The sequence below is a fragment of the Octopus bimaculoides genome, chromosome 8 (genome assembly GCF_046866305.1).
Source record: "Octopus bimaculoides isolate indiv1 chromosome 8, ASM4686630v1, whole genome shotgun sequence".
Classification (NCBI taxonomy): domain Eukaryota; kingdom Metazoa; phylum Mollusca; class Cephalopoda; order Octopoda; family Octopodidae; genus Octopus; species Octopus bimaculoides.
In genome coordinates this window covers 52,418,193-52,439,900 of record NC_142935.1, presented here as the reverse complement: position 1 = coordinate 52,439,900, position 21,708 = coordinate 52,418,193, and the positions used below count along the sequence as shown (strand labels likewise).

The 21,708-nt window shown below is 39.1% G+C and overlaps 1 protein-coding gene across 1 annotated transcript in view; it reads left to right on the top strand.

Moving 5' to 3' along the window:
• LOC106881907 (DBH-like monooxygenase protein 1) overlaps window positions 1-21,429 on the top strand; it is a 33,773-nt gene extending 12,344 nt beyond the window's left edge. The window contains exons 6-13 of the mRNA XM_014932430.3: window positions 6,135-6,237; window positions 6,508-6,674; window positions 7,392-7,595; window positions 11,217-11,276; window positions 13,145-13,254; window positions 17,506-17,620; window positions 19,267-19,347; window positions 20,844-21,429. Of these exons, the coding sequence (XP_014787916.1) occupies window positions 6,135-6,237; window positions 6,508-6,674; window positions 7,392-7,595; window positions 11,217-11,276; window positions 13,145-13,254; window positions 17,506-17,620; window positions 19,267-19,347; window positions 20,844-20,912 (909 nt within the window). The 3' untranslated portion in view covers window positions 20,913-21,429. The remainder of the gene's footprint in view (window positions 1-6,134; window positions 6,238-6,507; window positions 6,675-7,391; window positions 7,596-11,216; window positions 11,277-13,144; window positions 13,255-17,505; window positions 17,621-19,266; window positions 19,348-20,843) is intronic.
• The last annotated feature ends 279 nt before the right edge of the window (window positions 21,430-21,708 follow it).

Below are 21,708 nucleotides of genomic sequence, written 5' to 3'. Positions count from 1 at the left end.
TCGTGGTCATAGGATCGCGGTTTCGATTCCCAGACCGGGCGTTGTGAGTGTTTATTGAGCGAAAACACCTAAAAGCTCCACGAGGCTCCGGCAGGGGATGGTGGAGAGCCCTGCTGTACTCTTTCACCACAACTTTCTCTCACTCTTATTTCCTGTTTCTGTTGTGCCCGTAATTCAAAGGGTCAGCCTTGTCACACTGTGTCACGCTGAATATCCCTGAGAACTACGTTAAGGGTACACGTGTCTGTGGAGTGCTCAGCCACTTGCACGTTAATTTCACGAGCATGCTGTTCCGCTGATCGGATCAACTGGAAACCTCGACGTCGTAAGCGACGGAGTGCCAACAACAACAAATATTCTAACACTAACAACAATCTTAACAGAACTGCCTGTATCCAAACTGACGCCTATCCCCATTAATCACTCCTGGTTTCACAAGACGTCTACTAGATATATTTTCTTGAATTTGTGAGTTCTTCAATAGGTTAATACCCCTTGTTGTTACTCTGATAACTTTAGTGGTGACTTCTTTACATTATTGATATTACCTGACAACAATGAAGTGATACGTTACACAAGTGCAGTGTAATACGTTTAGTTTGTAAGAAAGACTTTTATCTGGTTAAAGCATTTTGGATATGCTTGATCCAAGGTAGGTACATGTGCACCACTACAGTATTTGTAATGATACAGGGACCATTTACTTGAGGTTTTAAGCTTTTTCGGAATGTAGGCAATTTTACAGTAAGTTCTGATGATCCAAGACGTCCTTATATCTTGAAATGACCTTTACAAAAATCTGTTTTATACTTCAAAATTTTTGACACTTTGAGAATATTTCTAACAATGAAAATGCGAATAAATTCGATGGAAATTCCTCATAATAGTAAATTTACTCATTCATGAGTGTGTGAATGTGTCTGTGTGATGTGTATATGTGTGTATATCTGCATATGAATTATGGATAGATAGACTGACAAACACACAGACACACAGACAGATAGACAGACACATAAACAGACAGACAGATTAAAGATAGATAAATAGAGGGAGAGAGAAAGAATACGAGAGAAAGATTGAGATATATATATATATATATATATATATATATATATATATATATATATATATATATAGAGAGAGAGAGAGAGAGAGAGAGAGAGAGAGGGATAGATAGATAGATAGATAGATAGATAGATAGATAGATAGATAGATAGATAGATAGATAGATAGATAGAAAGAGAGAGTAAAATGAAAAGCTGGTTTTGTATTTTTGGTAAATGATAAATGATAACGATTTTTTACTTGTACTAAAGAACAATAACAATAATATGTATGTATGTATGTATGTATGTATGTATGTATAGCCCTCTAAGAATCAGGAAATCAGGAAGAAAATGCAGAGTGGGTATGTTATTCGAAGTGTACAGTATTATATATCCATTGCAGCCGACCTTACCGGTTGGTTTCGAACTAGGGGTTCAACGGAGTGTTAGGTACCAGTCAGATTATGTAACCTTGTGCTCTTCAGAGATGGCAGTTATGGAATGAAATATGGCAACTGTTTATTGTTGGTAGTGAACAGACGCATCCGTTTTGTGATTGCTGTCAAAAAGACGATAAAACCAACTGAGCAAGAGTTAAGTTAAGAGTTATGCCCTCTTGGTACCAAAGCACCATTTCTAGGGCTGTTGCAAGATGACAAGAGTTTTCTGGAAAAGTGCGTATTGGAAATATATGTATGTTTTATGGTTGATGTTCTTGTAGAAATGAAATTCGTGTAGTGGTATTATATGTGCAGCGTTTTCAGGGGCGGGGGAACCCAAAGGTTGTATACACGTGTTCATTATTGTGATTTTGCCTTTTATGTTTTTGTTAAAACCGTTTGTTAAATTCTTTGGGGCATTTATGTATGGATTGAGTGTATGTAGGGGTACAATAAGTGTGAGGGAGTATTGGGAGTGGTGGAAAGGGTCTATTGGTAGATGTCTGCCGTGTATGTGTAGGGCGTATGTGTTTTGTGAGTGCGTTTGAGTATGTTCCGGTCAAACTCTTTGCTGGATTCTCAGGTATAGATGATGGGAGGGTGGAAGCTGGAGGACTGATGATTTTAACCATGATGAGGCACGCATGTATGATAGGATGTACTTCCTTTCATGCAGGCTAGGATTAAAATTTCACTTCTGCCGTTTAGGCGGATGCCTGGGTGCTGAGAGTTCTTTAATAACGCTCTTCTTTTCTCAGCCATGCATAATCGTACCTCCTGCTGCTACTGAAGTATGCCTTACATTTCTCTAAAATCTTCCACTTTGTCAGTACTCGGTGGTGCTTTGTTTCAACGACCATACAAGGTTGGCAATGGTTATGGCGTTACGTCTCACTGTGATATTGAAGGAGGACTTGTAGTTGGTATAGCGGCTTCTGAAGGGACCTTCGTTTGCTCCTACGTAATTTCGCACGCTTGGCTGACCATTTGGTCCCATTTGGTCCTCGTCGCTTACAATCTTCCTTCCACCATAAAAGCACAAAACAACAGACAAAATAACACACACCAGAGCAGTTATAACCGAGGACGGAGACGAACCGATTGAAGAAATAACAAACGTAGAAGTAAACAACACAAAGTCGATAATTATGAATCAGCGTAAGTGTCTCCCCAGGCTATAAAAAACAGACAGAGGCCTACAAGTAATAATGATCACATTAAAAGATACACTTAGATATAATAATAACAATAATAACAATATTAATAATAATAATAATAATAATAATAATGATGATGATGATGATGATGATGATGATGATGATGATGATGATGATGATGATAGTAATAACTAGCAGTTATAGCCCGGCGTTGTCCGAGATTAAGTTACGATTATTAAGCTAATCAAGCGCTTTGTTTCAAACCAAACTAAGTTACATGGAAGTCAAATTTGAGCAAAATCCATTGAAATTGGTAAACGTTTGGCTGAAAATGGGTTGCAGACAATTTGATTGGGAAATCCCATAAGGAATCGGTTTATTGATTTTTCCACTCATCGAGTTTTTTGGGGCGGGGGGGGGGGGGAAGAACTTAAAGCAGTCAAAGATCCCATGAGTCCTAAGTAATTCCGGACGAGTGCGTACAAAACGGTTTCGTCGCTCTGCGCACAACTCGAGCAGGTCCGTCTAAGAGCTCTTCCGTACCAGTAGAACCGGCAGTATCCCCCGGTAGCACTGCCAAGCGAGAGATTTCGGGAAGTTATCCATCGTCACCGGCTCAAAAGTCCTCCGGAGCAGATTGGTCAGTTCGACTTCGGCGGCGCCTAGAGTCTCCCGAGTGTGTCATCGCACTTTCCAATTACTAACCCTCTACAGAACTCGAGAGTGGATGTTCCACTGACCGTATTGCCCGCCTGATAGAGGGCAGTGAGTGCCTGGCAACATCCCAGATGTCAGTCACCCTGTCTGGATCTCTTCTTGGCCCAGGACTGCAGCTGGAGATGAGCTGCGGAAAGGCCCGTTTGACAAACGGTGACCATACCTCTTCACCGTTTAAGCAGAATATTTGGAGATGCCGCAGCCTCAGCGCTTGCCTACGTATCATTAGCTACGGCATGTCCAGCCCTCCGCATAGAAGGTGCTCGAAACAGATGGACCGCCTGACCAATGGAACCTGTCCCCTCTACAAGAATTGGAAGAAGAGGAGGCACTCCAGCTTGGTGAGGCGCGAACGGGGGCAAGGCACAACGGTCAGGCGGTTGTAGATGACGGACGCTATATACGCATTCGCCACCTCCACTCGACCCTTCAGTGACAGCTTCCTCGCAGCCCACTTCCAGTGACACTGGCTACCCTGCTCATCACCTCGTCCCATTTCTTATCCACCTGGAGGTTTGGTCCGAATCAAACCCCAAGCAACTTTACCGGTCCGTCCGTCCAGCGCCCAACGACGCTGTTGGACGACAAGGACTTGCCTCTTCAGGTACTGAGTTGCAAGCCCACTGACTTATCCGGGTTAAGGTTTACTCCCGTCAACTTTTCATATTCTTCCAATAATGTGCCCACTAACTCGATTTCTGAGGTATCCGACACCATCATGATGATGTCATCCGCATAAGCCAACATAGCCCTTCCACATTCCGGTTTGAGTGGGATGCCCTGCAGCAGCTCCAGATTCCGCAGGAAAGACTCAAGAGTCAATAAGTACAGAAGGGAGGAGAGAAGGCACCCTTGATGGACCGATCTGGTAATTTGAAACGGTTCCAAGAGGTGGCTATCAACTTTGACTACCGAGATGTCACTGTGCATTGCAGCAATCCAGCTTCTGGAGACGGGGCCGAAGCCAGCTGCTGGAGACGAGGCCGAAGCCAGCTGCTGAAGACGGGACCGAAGCCAACTGCATTGAAGACAGCCTCCAGGTACTGATGGTCGACCCTATCGAATATTTTCGATTGATCAGAGCCCTACCGAATCCAGGTTTACACCCTACTCTTTCTATGATGTATCGCATAAGGTGTAGGTTGTCGTGTATGGACCTGGTTAGGATTGCGCAAGTTTGTGCCTCCCCAACCAAATCTTCTGTGACAAGCGCCAACCTCTTTGGTAACACCTTACCAAAATCTTAAACTCTCTTGAGCAGAGTTATGGACTTGAAGTTATCTAATATGTCCCTCTTGTTTTCTACGTTCCATATTAGCATCACAGAACTCCCGTTCTGCTGCGATTTGCAGTAGAGCACTTCGAGGAGGTCGGAGTACAAGTCTGGCATATTTACATAAAGATCGTAGGGCAGACCATCCAAAGTGGGTGACTTGCGCCTCGTGCAGCCGACAAGGGCATCCTCAATTTCGGATGAAGTCATCGGTCTTTCACAGCGCTCAGCGTCGACCGTCGAGGTAGGGATTGAAGTCGGCTATCGTCTCTGACCTACCAGTCACCCCGAACAACCGAGCAAAGTGCTGGCAAAAGGCCTCACACTTCTGCCTGGAATCGCTCAGCTTGTGTCCGTCTTGGTCCGTCAAAGACCGAACTGTGGTTTTGTTACCACGCTGCGCCTCCGCCACGCGGGCCCATTGAACAGCTTTGCTTCCCACGTTTCTCAGAGCACGTGCCTTAACTCTGATAATGCAAACATTGAAGAAATGATCTAATGCCATTCTCGCTGATAGCACGTCGGTTGCAATGCTACTAACTTAGCTACCAGCTCCTCTTCCTTTCTTTTTTTCTAACACTACTTCTTTGCTAAACCCTATCGAAATCACCCTAATCACTCTTTTGAGACTCCCCACCACCACCTGTTGTCGACTACATCCCTGACAACTTTTGCTTAACTAAATTGTTGACCTGGTCCCTGTAAGCCTTACGTGCCGGAAAGACATATTCAGCTTCCAGTAATTTGATCCTAATCTTATCTAGGTCGACCGTAAAGACTACAGACTTGTGATATGAATAGGCGACCGTTTTAAAAAGTGGACAGCCTACACCATTGCTATCTAGTTTCCTAGTGAAAATCATGTCTATGTACGATCTAGATGATCCTCTGTGGTCGGTCCAGGTCCACACTGGGGCATGAAGGAAATCTCGTTGGTATCTGTCAGATAGTTGGAACTGGCTGATCAGGTGCGTGAGGCTTTTGAACCCACCCCGCTTCTATCAGTTACTACCACGCAATCCCAGCGTACGTCTAAGATGCCATTACTGTCCCCCACTAACAATAAAGTGCGATATGTACCCAGAAAGGTTTCCAGACGCCTATAGAAATCCGGCCATTTGGCTCGGTAGGGGCATAGACGGCCACCAGTCTAAAGGCACCACCTTCGCTCTTGCTCACATCCAGGATCACCAACTTTCCTGATCGGGGGAAGTACTTTCCTTAATGTCTTAGTATCGTCTATCTGTCCATATGTTTTATTATCGTCTGTTGCGTTCTTGTTCCATTTTTGGAGGAATTATATATACATATAGCGGCGTACGTACACTTTTGCTCCCGATATTGGTCGATCGATCGATCGATCGATCGATCGATAGATAGATAGATAGATAGATAGATAGATAGATAGATAGATAGATAGATAGATAGATAGATAGATAGATAGACAGACAGACTGATACATACATACATAAATACATACATATACGTTTGCTTCTCCTAGAAATTCGTTCTCCCTGAACATACTGGAATGTCTTTTGGAAGTAAAGATGATCCTGCGTACTATTTGCTGGAAATGCATTACGATAATCAACAAAAGATGGAAGGTAGGTTCATTTTGTTCCCTGTATTTGATATATTTGTTTGTTTTACATGATTAGATTGTTTGATATACTCTTCTCTTTCACATACTGATTTAGTCATTCTATTTTCCTTTTCGACGTACTCTCATATTTGGCATTCTTTTCTATTTGACCAACTCTTCCAGTTTAACATTTTTTTCGAATTGATTAACTCTTTATTTTACCCTCTCATTCTCCTTTTATTTTTAATCTTTTCAATTAAGATATTTCAATTTGCTTTTCTCCATATTGTAGGCGCGCTCGATTCTTCTGGAATAGAAATAACTCTTACTAGATCTAAACGTCAATACGAAGTTGGAATGTTATCAGTTGGATATACTGTGTATAATTTTAAGCAATTAATTCCACCTTATGCCAAAGAATTCAAATATTACGGACACTGTGAGGCGTGTGGATCTATGGTAAGTGTTTTACTCTTGATCTTTATAAAGTCTCGTGAAATAAGGTTTCTAACTACATCGTTTGCACAATGAATGAATTCAATGAAATTGTGAAATAAATAAATTGAAACTGGGTCAGAAACACAACATCTTCAGTATTAATCTCTGGTTTTGACACCAAACTCTTGTTTTCTCTAAATTATATTACTAGTGATAATATATAAGGATGATGAACAACTTGATAATGTATTGATATTTATACATATGCTGAATTGATTGAACCAGTCGAGAGCTGAAATAAACACTTTTAATTTAGTTCCTTTACCTTATGAACTTATACACCTCTATATTTGAAGTTGCCTTCCAGTACTTTTTAGGTTGATATTAGAATATTTTTAATCAATAAATTCTTCATTTACATAAATATGGTTTTATAAAAATGCATGAATTACCAGCATAATTCTACTGTTGTGCTTATACTTCTATTCTATTCAAACTTTGGAGTAGATAAAACAAATACCAATCAAGTATAGTGGTCAATTAAAATGACCATACTACATCTTTTAAATACAAGGCTTTCTTAAAGGGCCAAACACCAGTAATTTCCCCGCATAGCTAAAAGTCAGAAAAGTGCTGGACCAATTTAGTAGACATATCCCGCCTACCAACGTAGATATACCCTTGTACCCATGTTAGAAGCAATTATTTAAGACATTCTTATTTCATCTTGCTCAAAAGATTAAACCTGAAAAAAATATCCAATGGAATGAGGACGGAGTTAAGATGATAGCCATTCTACTTCATGCACACTTGGCAGCGAGAAAGATAAGGCTTCATCATTATCGTGATGGTAAAAAGCTGCCTGATATCATGTATGATGACAATTATGATTTCAACTACCAAGAATTGAGGTTCATCAAGACGGAGACGACACTTTTAAAGGTAAGATATATGAATATACCCTGAACACACTCGCGCACGCGCATACAAATGTGCATACGCAACACGCACGTGCAATAACAAGTACACAAAAATCAAACACTCATTTCTGAAGGCATGTGTAGACATTACCGTGTATATGTGCGTACATGTATATATGAAGTATACAAGTGTGTGTATGAGTACATATGTATGGATATATATATATATATATATATATATATATATATATATATATATATATATATATATATATATATATATATATATATATATATATTTATTTATTTATTTATTTATATATACATAAATTTCTAGTAGTGTGACGTATGGATTCATAGAACATTGTGGCCAACAGACCTCATAGTAATCCAATACAGAGGAATATAATGAATAGTTTAATACAACTGAAATCACGAATTATTTAATGAGGAGTATATAAACCATAAAACGTCAAGAGATATGAGGAGGAGTGCGTATATTTACTTAACCGCTTGTAATTCTTAGGATTACGGCTGTTTTGCAGCCTTCTTCGTGTAACAATATTTTCAGAGTATAATAAATTATGTTTACATGGCTGCATTAATAAACATGCTATGCTTTATACATCGCAATTGTATATTCACAAATCAATGACGATAAATAAAGCTAGTTTCTCAGATTACCAGAACATCATGATTAAACCAACAATTCCACCATGTCTACCAATTTCATATGCTCTCTGGGCAAGCCGACGCACCACCAAGGTAGGGTGCGTCGACAGTTCAGGTCTTTGAAGGTACACAGTTCTGACAAGTGATCAAACCTCTTTCATCCTTTCTCCTGGACTAGTACAATTGAGCATTGTCATTCTAGGAAAGGGATATTCTGATCAATGCCAGTAATGTCCATGTCTTCGTATCCATACTCATCAGTTCTTTTTGCCACTTTATGACTCTATATCCATTATTACTATTATTGAAGATGTCGTACAATATCCAGTATCGTGAAGTTGACTGAGCATATTGTGCCTACCGAGTGTTTGTACTGTCTGTCAAGGACTTTAGACAGACATTACTTTACACAATACGGACGCAGTTCCAGGTAAAGCCGACTTTTGCAATACACCTAGATTGTAGGGCATTTCTAAAGATTCCATATATTTCTTCAGGTTGAGTGGTATTGAACCCAATGCTCTCATGATACAGGGACAACCTTTATGTTTGACTCTCCTTGCTGCCACATCTTGGCAATCTCAATTCTCAGAGTTCTATATTTAACAATCGTTTTTCTTTCATGATAACATGTTGATCAGTCACTGTTCCGTCGATTACTAGGCACTCTTGTTTGTCTCTCCTAAAGGTTACTATGTCTGGCTTTCGGTGCTCTAACACCTTGTCTGTCTGGAAGTCAAAGTCCCAGAGGATCTTTGTCTTCCCGTTTTAGTCCATTACTTTTTCCAGTGTATGCTGGTACCAAACACTCGTTACCTGGTATCCATACTTCCAGCATATTAGCCAGTGAAGGTTTCGGGCTACCATGCCGTGTCTACGCTTGTACTCTTTCTGCGCAAGACTTTCACAAGCACTAACAATATGAGTCACGCTTTTGACCTTCCTACATATTCTGCAGAGGTTCGTTGCACTTGTGTGATATATATCCCTTTTTACTGAGTTGGTATTCTTGGGGAGCGATGCTTAGGCTTTCAGTCTTCTTTTTAAGGTCACCCTTGCTGAGCCACCTCCGTAATGCTTCCTGGTCTTTTAAGTTGTTAGTTTCACGGTGGAGTTAACCATGTAATTCCATGCGGAGTAGAATTGCTACTCCCTGGTTAGCTATTCGTGATCGGAATTCCTTAACACTCTCAAGTTCGTTGCTAGTAAATATTTCTGTTTTAGCTACATACTTTAGCAAGTCTTGTCTACTATTTACCAAATACTATATCATGTTTTTTCTTTAATTGTTGATGCTGTTTCGTATGCTAATCAGGCCACGTCCACCTTTACACTGCTTCATGTGTACGTTCACCTTAGGGCGGAGGGCACCATGCATGGTTAATCTCGGCTCGTGTCCATTTCAGGATGGGTGCGCTGTAGTAGACTACAGCAACAGCCCATATGTTGATGGCAGTCACAAGGTTCCTTGAGTTCAGTTTTGATTTCAAGAGATATTTGAAGCGCTTCAAATATGCAGTGATGACCTTGTCTTTCATTTCTCTGTGCAAGATATTGTCCAGCTCCAGGATCCCGAGGTAATTGTACTCATCATCATCCGAGTCCTCAATTCTCTCTCCGTTTGGCAATGCTACGCCCTTACAATCTGCTTTTTTGTCCCGTTTCAAAGTGAGCACAACACACGTCGAGATACCGAATTCCATCCCTATATCCTTGCTGCATATCTATAATCTCAACCAACCTCTCCATTTCAGGCTCTGTTTTCGACAACAGTTTTAAATCATCCATGGAGAGAAGGCAGTTGAGACGAGGTTGATTCTTTCTTAGCTCATATTTCATTCACACTAAATAGACTTCAGTTTCCACTTCGACTTGCATATTCAATGAAAATTAATAAGGCTCAAGGGTAAATATTTTAAAAAGTTGAAATACATTTGCCTTAACCGATATTTTCTCATGGCTAATTATATGTCGCATTTTCAAGAGCACGAGCTATGAACAATATCAAAGTAAGAGCTATGACACTCAATTGGGATAACAGACAAGGCCAAAAACGTGGTGTAACATACACACAAAATATTGTCTACCATGAAGTACTGTGAGGAAGACCACCGCACCAGTTAGCATCACCCCCACACCAGCCGCTCCATCATTACACGTCCACATTACACCTTTAAGATCAGGGAACCAGTCAGGGGCCCGCTGGATCTCTCTCGGCATACCGGCAAACCACAAAATTGCACCAGCCCGCATCACTACTAACTCCAAGCCAGTCATATGTATGTATGTATGTATGTATGTGTGTCTGTGTTTGTCCCACCACCATTGCTTGACAACCGATGTTGGTGCGTTTGCGTCCCTGTAATTTAGCTGTTCAGCAGAAGAGATTGATAGAATAAGCATCAAGCTTACAGGGAATAAGTTCAGGGATCAATTTCTTCGACTAAAGGGTTGTACTCCAGCATGGCCACCGTCAAATGACTGAAACAAGTAAAAGAATAAAAGAACACCGGAGAAACGTTCCGTACCACTAAACCAAGAAGCTTCTTTGAATATGTACGATATATTTTAAGGTTAAATAGTAATTCCGTTTACGTTCGTGTAATTGAGATATTTTGGTTGGATTATATAGTCATTGGTGTTACATTATTTTCTATATTCTGTAACTATCACAATATACTTTTCTAGACCTGAAAGTTTTGGGTGGAGGGGGCCAGTTGATTAGATCGACCTCAGTACACAACTGGTACTTAACTTATCAACCCCGAAAGCACGAAAGGTAAAGTCGACCTCGGCAGAATTTGAACTCAGAAGGTAAAGACAGACGGTCATAACATGCAGACATTTCTCATGGCACCAGTACACTGTTTACAGATGCTTACATTTTTTTATGTTTTCCATGAATTTTTCACGGGTCCAGCTAGTTATTATTATTATTATTATTATTATTGTTAATTTTTTTCTGTTTCAGGATGACATCCTACAAATAGAATGTGTCTATGACACTACAGAAAGAACAAATTTTACAAATGTAAGTAATATTTCTGCAGAAAATATTAATTTTTAGATTTTTGAATTCTCTTTTTCATATTGTTACTTCAAATAACTAATATCACTTTTAGTTGACTATCTTTATATAGTTATTTCATCTAACTTGCTGATTTGTGAAGTTACGCCGAACAGCTGGTGTCGCGTGTGGGACGGATCCGTCTGTCATCCGAGTCCATAATGATGATCGCCACACCACCCTCCTTTAATCGGACTGGCAAGGCACGTTTCCTTTGCCTGGTTGCTGTGGCGAAAGAGGTTGTCTGGTGGACGAAGCTGAAAGGAAAAGGAAAAGGACAGAGACATTCCTCTTTGGTAAAGCCCTCATTGACTTTTACAAGTTTCACTTGAAAAGGAAAGTGAGGGCGGAGAGGGAGGTGCTGTCCTTGATAATGGCAAGAATTGATGTAGACCTGTGAGTCGGAGGAAAGAAGTTGGAAAAGATATTTGTCCGTGGTATTCAGGATGATCTTAGATGGTGGGTTTCTCGATTATCCCAAGAGGTCCGCCTGTATCAAGAGCCCCTCATCCATCACAAATTTCTTCCTTGAGCTGTATACTATGGACACTTCACTTCTTTTAATGTATACTGTATATACTTCTTTTTTATCATTCCGTTATATCTAAACCCCCAAACATTATGTCTGTCGTTGTATTGTACCCCTCATCCTCCGTCCTGGTGGCAAATAAAAGAAATCATTATTACTATTTCTAATTTTTGTAACCAGTGAATGTGTTTCACTGAAATAATATATCTTTGCGAGAGGTTTACAGACTTTTTCAACTAGCTAGTCGTGCTACTTCAGGCTGATGACGAGAAAAGATTCAGAAACGTCCCTGAATGCAGGCTAGGCTGGGTGGAGGAGTTTGTCTCCCCCTCGCAAAGATAAGGACATAGGAAATGTGTCAAGGCCGACAGGAAGCAGTCCAGCTTCCTAGGGCTAAATAGCAGTAGTATATTCCCTTATTGGGACTGTCACGTTAAGTTAGCAGTATACAATTACATTATTATTATTATCATTGTCATTACCTTTGCACAGCTTTTAACGCTGGAGATGTACTGCGGTGTCAGCTGTTCACTACCAGTGAACTAAGGTAACACCTCTTATTTTTCGAACACCTTCCGGAGTATTCGGGTGGTTCCAAGCTGTGCTGCTTTCTGCAAGTACTCCACCCTTATTGCAGCCCCTATTTGTTTCACGTACTTCTCCAGACTTTTGCTCACTCTTCCCAGGGCTCCGACAATTATTGGTACTACTGCTGCTTTCTTCACCGACCACAACTGCTTAACTTCCCAAGCTAATCTGTCATATCTATCGACTTTTCTTTCTTCCTTATCGCATTATTATTATTATTATTATTATTATTATTATTATTATTATTATTATTATTATTATTATCATCATCATCATCATCATCATTATTATTATCGAAGTAGCGAGCTGGCAGAGACGTTAGCATGCCGGCCAAAACGCTTAGCGGCATTTCGTCCGTCTTTACGTTCTGAGTTCAAACACCGCCGAGGTCGACTTTGCCTTTCATCAATTCGGGGTCGATAAACGAAGTACTACTGAAACACTGAGGTCGACGTGATCGACTAGTCCCCACCCCCAAAATTTCAGGCATTTTCAAGTCAACCAAACAAGGAAACTTGGTAGCTGGTAGTCTTCTTTATGGGCCTAGAAAAAACAAAATTTGAGACATTGAAAATAGAATGAACCCAATTTACAGAAAATTTGTGACAGAATAAGACATTAGAGCTTTTGTATTTTGTCTCGTTGTAAATTTGATGAAGATTAACGTAGTTTTCATACCTTATATAATCATTTTATAAATCTATTTTCTTTACAGGGTGGTCTTGGCACTGATGAAGAAATGTGTCAAGCCTTCATTATGCATTATCCACGAATAGAACTAAAACTTTGTACTAGTAGTTTAAAGTTTGATCGCAAACTGATCGGGTATGTATGTATTTATGTATCTATCTACCCATCTAACTATCAATCTATCTATCTATGAATTTATCCTCACACATTCATGCATACTTCTACTTACACACATGCTCAAACCATTCCACACACACTGCATACAAACACACACACTCACTTACATACATGCACACACATACACATAAGTATCTCTGTGTGTATTCACCCCTCCAACTATCTACTATTGATCTTTGAATCTTTGAGTATATGTTTATTTCTGTATATCAGTGAGTGTGTAAGAGTGTGTGCGTGCGTGTGTGTGTGTGACTCAGATTTCACTAAACTACGATCTTTAAGTGAGAACTGTTCCTCTTCTAGTCTTCATATTATCATCATTTGGCTTCAAGGCGGCGAGCTAGCAGAAACATTAGCACGCCGAGCGAAATGTTTAGCGGTATTTCGTTTGTTTTTATGCTCTGAGTTCAAATTTCACCGAGGTCGACTTTGCCTTTCATTCTTCTCGGGATAGATAAATAAAGTACCAGTTGAGTCCTGTGATCGACTATCCTATCCTCCTCCCCCCCAAAAATCCAGGTCTTGTGCCTATTGTAGGAAGGATTATTATTTGGTTTTACAAGTGGAATCCATGCTCGAATCACCTCTGGTGAGTTTTCTCTAATTTTGCTTGTCTTTTGCCATTTTCGGCCGTTGAAATTGTAATTATTGTTTGGTTGATGTATTCAAGCATCTTCTAAAATAGTTTTTACCCCGTTTCAATCACGGAACGGGTGGAAAGTCCGTTCTGAAAACATTCTCGGACACATTTTTCAATCTATGTCTAAACAGAGAAGTGGGTGTAGGAGAAAATGTATTGGCTTCCTCGTGTTCAATTGACCCGAGGCATAGTAGTCAACCAAGCGTATCGGTCGCCACTCCCTTTGATTTTTGCAAAGAACCTACTGACAATAACACCACCACCACCAACAACAACAACACTACCATCACCACCAACATCAACAACAACATCGTTGTTGGCACTCCGTCGCTTACGACGTCGAGGGTTCCAGTTGATCCGATCAACGGAATAACCTGCTCGTGAAATTAACGTGCAAGTGGCTGAGCACTCCACAGACACGTGTACCCTTAACGTAGTTCTCGGGGATATTCAGCGTGACACAGTGTGACAGGGCTGACCCTTTGAAATACAGGCACAACAGAAACAGGAAGTAAGAGTGAGAGAAAGTTGTGGTGGAAGAGTACAGCAGGGTTCGCCACCATCCCCTGCCGGAGCCCCGTGGAGCTTTAGGTGTTTTCGCTCAATAAACACTCACAACGCCCGGTCTGGAATCGAAACTGCGATCCTATGACCGCGAGTTCGCTGCCCTAACCACTGGGCCATTGCGCCTCCACAACCACATCACCAACAGCAAAAACAAGACCACTAACACCAGCATGACCCGTGACAACAACAACAATAGTAACATCAGCAAGAACAACACCAACAACAATAATAGTAGTAACGAAACCAGCAGCAACAACAACAATGATAATATTATAACTATCAGCAGCAGTATCGGCATCAACAAAAGCGCTGACTTCTACAACAGTATCAACAGGAATGCTATTTACGAAGACAGTAACGAGGATACATATCCGAAAGAAAAACTTCCCTTCGCAAATGTAAATAAATACAGGGATCCTCCATTGAAGGGAAAGCGGGGACAGTTAAAAAATATTTAAAAGATGTTATTCGACTCGGTGTCATGGCTCTCCCAGAAGAGGAAAGGATGGTCCAGATGGACTATATGTAATTTGAACCTTTCCCCCTTTGTTTTATTATTTCTTTTTTTTTTTTTTTACGGAATCCCACGTTTTAGGCTATGGAGATTCCGATTCTGAAAAAAAATTTTCAGAAATCTCAATTTCAAAATTTCGATTCCCCGCCCCCCCCCTCCGGTTTTTATATAGATCCACAGGGTAAACCTAACCCTAACCCAAACCCTAACCCTAACCCTAACCCTAACCCTGACCCTGACCGTAACCCTGACCCTAACCCTAACACTAGTTTTGTGAGATTTGGCTGTTATTTCTAGCATGTAAATAGCCTGCTTGGTGGGGGGGGGGATTGAAATTTTTCAAAAAACTTTTTTTCAGAATCGGAATCTCCATAGCCTAAAACGTGGGATTCCGTAAAAAAAATTAATAAATAAGGCGGGGAAAGGTTCAGATTACATATAGTCCGTCTCTACCGAAAGGATTTCCACCAAAAAGGGAACGATAATTTATATTTGCATTAACTGCAGAGAGAGAAAGCCGCTATACACTTCTCCAGCCAAAATAGAAAAATGCCTGGAGAAGGTGTGGCCTTCCATAGTTTATGTCTGTCGAGGAAAGCAATATGGGACTGTGTTAACCTTTTGTAGCAACGAAGAGGAAGCGCGTAGGATGGCTGCTTTGACTTGCTCCTGTGACAAGTAACTGATGCCCACTTTATACATAGGACATCGTGTGACGAAGGTCAGGGTCTCAGACGTACCTGCTCATAGGGGCTAGGTCATGCAAGAGGATCATGGGGAGGTGATAAGCTGAAGATCAAGCCCTCAACAAAACAGAGCAAGCGTTCCAGGTTTTGGTTGCTCTGGAAGAAGTTCATGCTATCGTGGACTTTTTTTGTTTCGGTGAGTGTGAGCAGATGCGGATGGTCATGGAGGTAAGGAAATCCAGATGTTACATCTGGAACAAAACCGGCCACTTAAAAGCTTTCTACCCACTGTGGAGAAACTGAGAGAGATGCCTCACACTGCTCCAATATTCCCAACGCCAAATTCGTTGTAATCCTAAAGAGGAAAGTAGCGGCAACCACAACATCAAACAGAGAGGAAATAAGGCCATAGGAAATCCTACAGACTCTTTGGATATAAAAGGGGCCCCAGATGAGACAAAACCACCCGAGTGGATGATCGTCGAGTGGCCCTCAAAAAGAAAAGGGAGGGAGAAAATACAGACGTAACTCCTAAATCCCAAAATTTGCGAGCACGAAACTGAGAAGTTTCACTGCAGCCAATGTCGAAAACGCTGCAACCAATCTCGAAACCAAAGCTGCAAGTCAAAGACCGCAGCAGCAACAGCAGCCACAACAACAACAACAACAACAAGAGATGAATCAACCACAATATCGTGAGACACAAGATCTGCAACAGGGGAGTAGTCCATGTCAAACCCGACACTGTCCAGAAAACCCTAGATCTCATTTGTTTTCTGGGAGGGCAAGAGCTACTTGATACGGTTGAAGGTAGAAGGCTTCAGTGCCACCAGTGTAGAAAGTCTAGCCACCTGAGAGCTTTCTGCCCTCAACAGAAGGCAGGGAACCGTAGGACCCCTTACCCAAAAGGTATCAAAAATCCGCAACAAAAAAACCACCAGCGGACAATAACAGAAGCGGCACTAATCCTGACAGCAACGGCAACATCAGCAACAGAGCAGCAAAACTAGCAACTGCTGGAAGAACACCAACATTTGCAATAACAGTAGCAACAGCTACAACAACAACGCCAAGAATACCAGCAGCAGATGCACCACCACCTTCAACAGTAGAAAGACAAACAACGTTTACACAAAACACCCAAGGGCTCTCCAACGAAGCTGTCCCTCTCCCGCTCTCTCCCCCTCTCTCTCTCAGTTTCAGTTACCTCTAAACTTAAATACACGCATAGACTCCCACCGATATTCCACACATACACCAAACGTAAATGTGAGGACTGCCCCTTCACCAAAAAAAAAAAGAAAATTAAATTAGATACAAAACATCATATCTCACACAAATACACACCAAAAGATATTGAAAACACACCCACAGCAATCACAGATATATCTGCAACAATACCAATCTCTTCAGCCGCACCAACTTCTCCAGCATCACCATCATTAACATATCTACCGCCATTACAACAAACTCCACTAAAACTACCACAACTGCAACAATCCACTTAAAAAAAAACAACCTCTAACAACAACAACCAAAAACACGAACATAAAACGTCTTGTTAATGAGGAGAGCCAGCAAAGAATTGATAGCACGAAGGCAGGATATCGAGAAAGAGGGTGAGACCTTCGGCACCAGCATCACCCCCCCCCCCCCCACACACAACTCTAAAACCGATGACCCTTCATTTTTATCCATACTTTTGTTTTTCAGGGTTTTACTTGGGTTTACTTTTATTTTCATTTCTCTTGTTTAAACCACGGCTTCTGTCCTTGAATATATAATATCATTATCTGTTTCAGGACTGACTTACTGCAATATAAGAATAACCAAGATGCCATTAAAAAAATGGAATTAATAGTCAACGGTTTGGAACCCCAAGTCGGTTTTATTCAGCTTTGTCTTAATAGGACAAATGTAAGTATTACTTTTCTTTTCCTTCTTTTCTTTGCTAGATTTTGAGTTTGTGTCTCATTTAAACATTCTTTAGGGTTGTCGTGAAATTTTAACATTTGTAAATGAATACTTACATTAGTCAATTTTAAGCGCTACTGCATACTTGTTGCATGCAGTGGGAACCTATTTTTCACTTTGGAATCAGTTTGACAATTTAGTGAAGTTATTGTAGCTTAGTCAGAAGAGTTGCACTAATAGCTTTTACGGTACCTTCGATATTGGTGTGAGAACATAAGGTAGAAAAGAAAATGCTATACATGTATTGCTGCCGTAGAAAATTGTAAAGGATATCGAGTTTATCATGAGACGGGAGAACTGGTTCAATTCGTTTTCACAGAATGGACTCTGCTAAAAGTACTCAAAGGAAGGTGGTGGCATTACAACAGGTCGATCACCCAAATATACGTATAAAACTCTGCGCTTTTGAAATTTCACTTACGAATTTAAATCAACCCAAGCTATTTTAGAAGTACCTTGAAATAGGGTTGAACCTGAAACCACTCGAGTGTGAGGCGAATCTCTCTACTACAAAGATATGATAGTGAGAACAATTAAGGTCCTTCTAACAGAATACGACTCATGAATCTGTTTGAGCTATATATTATGTATTTAGTAGTAATATGTATAGAACAGATTCAATCACAGGGCATATTTTACTGCAGTTGAAGCTAATTTACTTCATTTTTTTTTTTTTTTTGCTGGAGTTGAAGTCATTTTACTTAAGTTAAAGAAACTTACGTTTGTAATGTAACGTAACTATTACGAAATCCCATTTGCTCATCTAGAATAATTTTTAGACAAATAACTGACATCTCTGAAAGAGAGAAATAGGTGTGTGATGTCTTCATGCATTTCCTCGAAGTTATTTCCAATTAATTTAAATAATTTAATAATTTAAATGATAATTTAAAATGTGCTCTAGTTTTGACTCCCTAGGATTTTATTGGGGATTCTATAGCGTTCGCAACTTTTATCACTTGTTAAATACTTCTTTTAAGATCCGGAATTCCAAATCAATTCAACCGCATAAGCCTTTTAACCGCATTACTTTTGTGAATATGTGTTTGCATATGCATGTATATACAAATACGTGTAAATTAGATATATCTATATTTAATTTACTATGACTCTGTTAAAATATATTAAGAAAGAAATACAGTAAAGTTTTCTGTATGGAGTGCTTTTAGGGGAACAGGACGACGCTTGTGACGGAAAAGGATTTGCTTCGTAAATGATGAGAAATGACTATAGTTAGAAATCTAAACTGGATCAAGCAGAATTATAACGTGATGTTTAACTCACCTCACTATATACTAACCAAAATAAATCTACAAATAAAACCCATGAATTGCATTTCATTTTATTTATTTTATAGACCATTTTTTTTTATTACACTTAAGGTATTGAGTAGGGTTTTGTCTTCGATTCTATCTTAAGCCATGTATATTTCTTCTCATCAAGATATATTGAACTAATCTATTTTAAGTTACAGTAGAAATTTTACTAAAATATAATTCTTTACTAAATTATTTAATTCTAAATTTAGTTTGGTATATAACGGTTTAAAATATACAGTTACAACTGATCAATATTCTAAAACTTTGTAGCTAATCAGCTATACGAATCGAACTTTCCCAGTAATTAAATTTGATGACCCGTCAATTCCACAACCAACTACAACCGAAAAGGTAAGTATCTAATTTTCGACAATAGAATATTTTGAATGCGGTTTCTCAATTAAAACACTCAAACAAGTCAATGCACTTTGTCACTATCATTTATTTATTCATATATTTACTTCCATTACCGTATAACTAATTAGGACACATTCATGGATTTAGTTTTTGTTTAATGCCTTTTCTTGTTCCATAGATGAAAGTGATTATATAATAATACGAAAATCCTTTCTAGTGTAGGGAAAATGCCTGAAATTTTGGTGGAGGGGATTACTCAGTCATATCGACCACAGTGCCCAATTGATACTTATTTCATCAACCCCAAAAGAATAAAAGGCAAACTGAACCTGCACAAGAAAAGAACTAAGAAACCAAACTTTGAGATATGACAATATTCACAAACATGGAAATTTAGGTTAATCTATCGGGTATTTTTGGGTAGGACACGAAGAAACGAAGTGCTTCACAGTCAAAGTATCAATTTAAATAAACAATAATGGATCTTCAAAAGAAATGGAGAAATTTTCTAAATATTGTAGAAAGAGCCATACCTAGAACATGAAGAATGGAAATTGAAACGCTACCTATAATGATAGATGCCTTCAGAATGATTAATTATAGTTGCAAAAGTAGTGAAGTTGTTTCAAAACAATAAAGACTTCTACTGTGTATGCAAAATAGTACATGCTTGAAATCATTTCTACTGCACTAATTCATGCAATGGAACTGTGAACCAATGTATTTTCACAAATTGTGGTCGGATTACTTATTTTAACTATTATTAACTATATCATTCAGTTAACTATACACTATTGTAACAAATTAGCAGTTCCAAAATATTCTACATCTCTCTTTTTATATAAGAAGGTCAAAGGATAAATGGCAGTGCTTATGACATTTTATATCTTCATAGACTGGTGAGATTGATATTGCTTATGCTCAGCTTGATAATCTCTAATTCAACGTGTATAGAAAACACGTAGACAAAGAGGGATTCCAGAAGAGCGAATTTTGGAGAGGCAGGATAGGAAGAATTTAGGGTACTCTGTGGTTTGAATACCGTATGAATAACTGAAGAAGAAAATTAGGTGAGACGAGTCAACCTGGGCTGTGAGATTATGCAACCAGCTAGTTAGGAAGAATAGTGATTATTGTAGAATCGATAGAAGAGATAGAGAGAACCAGTTTATCTATGAGCTAATGGTTGAAGTATGTTAGTGATGGATGCTTCGCTAATTAGTTGAGTGACCCGTTGCGTTTGGTGTTAGACGTCCGTGTGTGTTTTGTGCGTATGTGTGTGTGTCTCACTCTGTTTAGTTTGTCCGTCTGTCAAAATAGGAGTAGTTGTAGTACCATCCACCACTTTCTTGGTCACTCAAAATTCAGAAAACCGAAAGGGAAAATATCATAGCTTCATTTCAATTCTCAAAAATAAGTTTTTAAGATTTTCTCAAATTAAATTCTTTTTATTTAATCTAATTTCACTTCTTTTTTTTTTTTTTTTCTAGAATTCAGCTGCAAAATTCTTCGTAAAGACCGGAATGATTTCCATTTTGATTTCTTATTGGTTAATTTAACACTTTTACAAATACTCGTCAGATCATATTAATAAAATATCCATTCCTATAAATATGAAAAATAATTTTTCATGTATAGCTGAGGAAAATCTTTGATGAATGTTTTCGTAGGTATTAACAAACTTTTTCTAAACTTATACGTATACATATGTATCAGAGTGTATGCGCGCGTGTGTGTAAAAATTTTAAAGTTAATTGCATATACCAGTAAACTCAAATTCTGTTTATTGCATACGATTTTAGTTTCCAGTATTGCATAAGGTTATCGGCATAAAATGAACCTTTATCTGCTGTGATATGTATTAAGGGATTCTTATAAGTTTCACTTTTCATAATGAGTTAAAGCTTTATTTTCCATAATGAATTAAAATTCAGTGTTACTTGCTTACAAAGGATTTATATCCAGAATGTGATATTTGTTCATATTATTCTCCGATTCCAATGGAGTTCAAAAATTCAAATACTTTTTTTGTATTATTTCCACGTAATAAAAATTTTCAATAAATAAACCTAAAAATAGCTTTTGAATCCATTTTGTTTTACTTATTTTGCTTTACTTGTTCTATTTATTATCGACTAGAATCGAATGTGATCGACTAGATTGACTGTGACCCGACTCATCACTTTGGATGGTTCTTCCAGTAATTAAGTAATTCAAACTCTACAAAACTCAGTATCCAGGTCTATGATGCTGGAAAGCATGATATATTGTAAACTATCAAATGGATAACAAAAAAGTGTAAATTTCTAATTTCCTATTGTTCAAAAAACTTATGCAAACTGAAAAATCAAACTT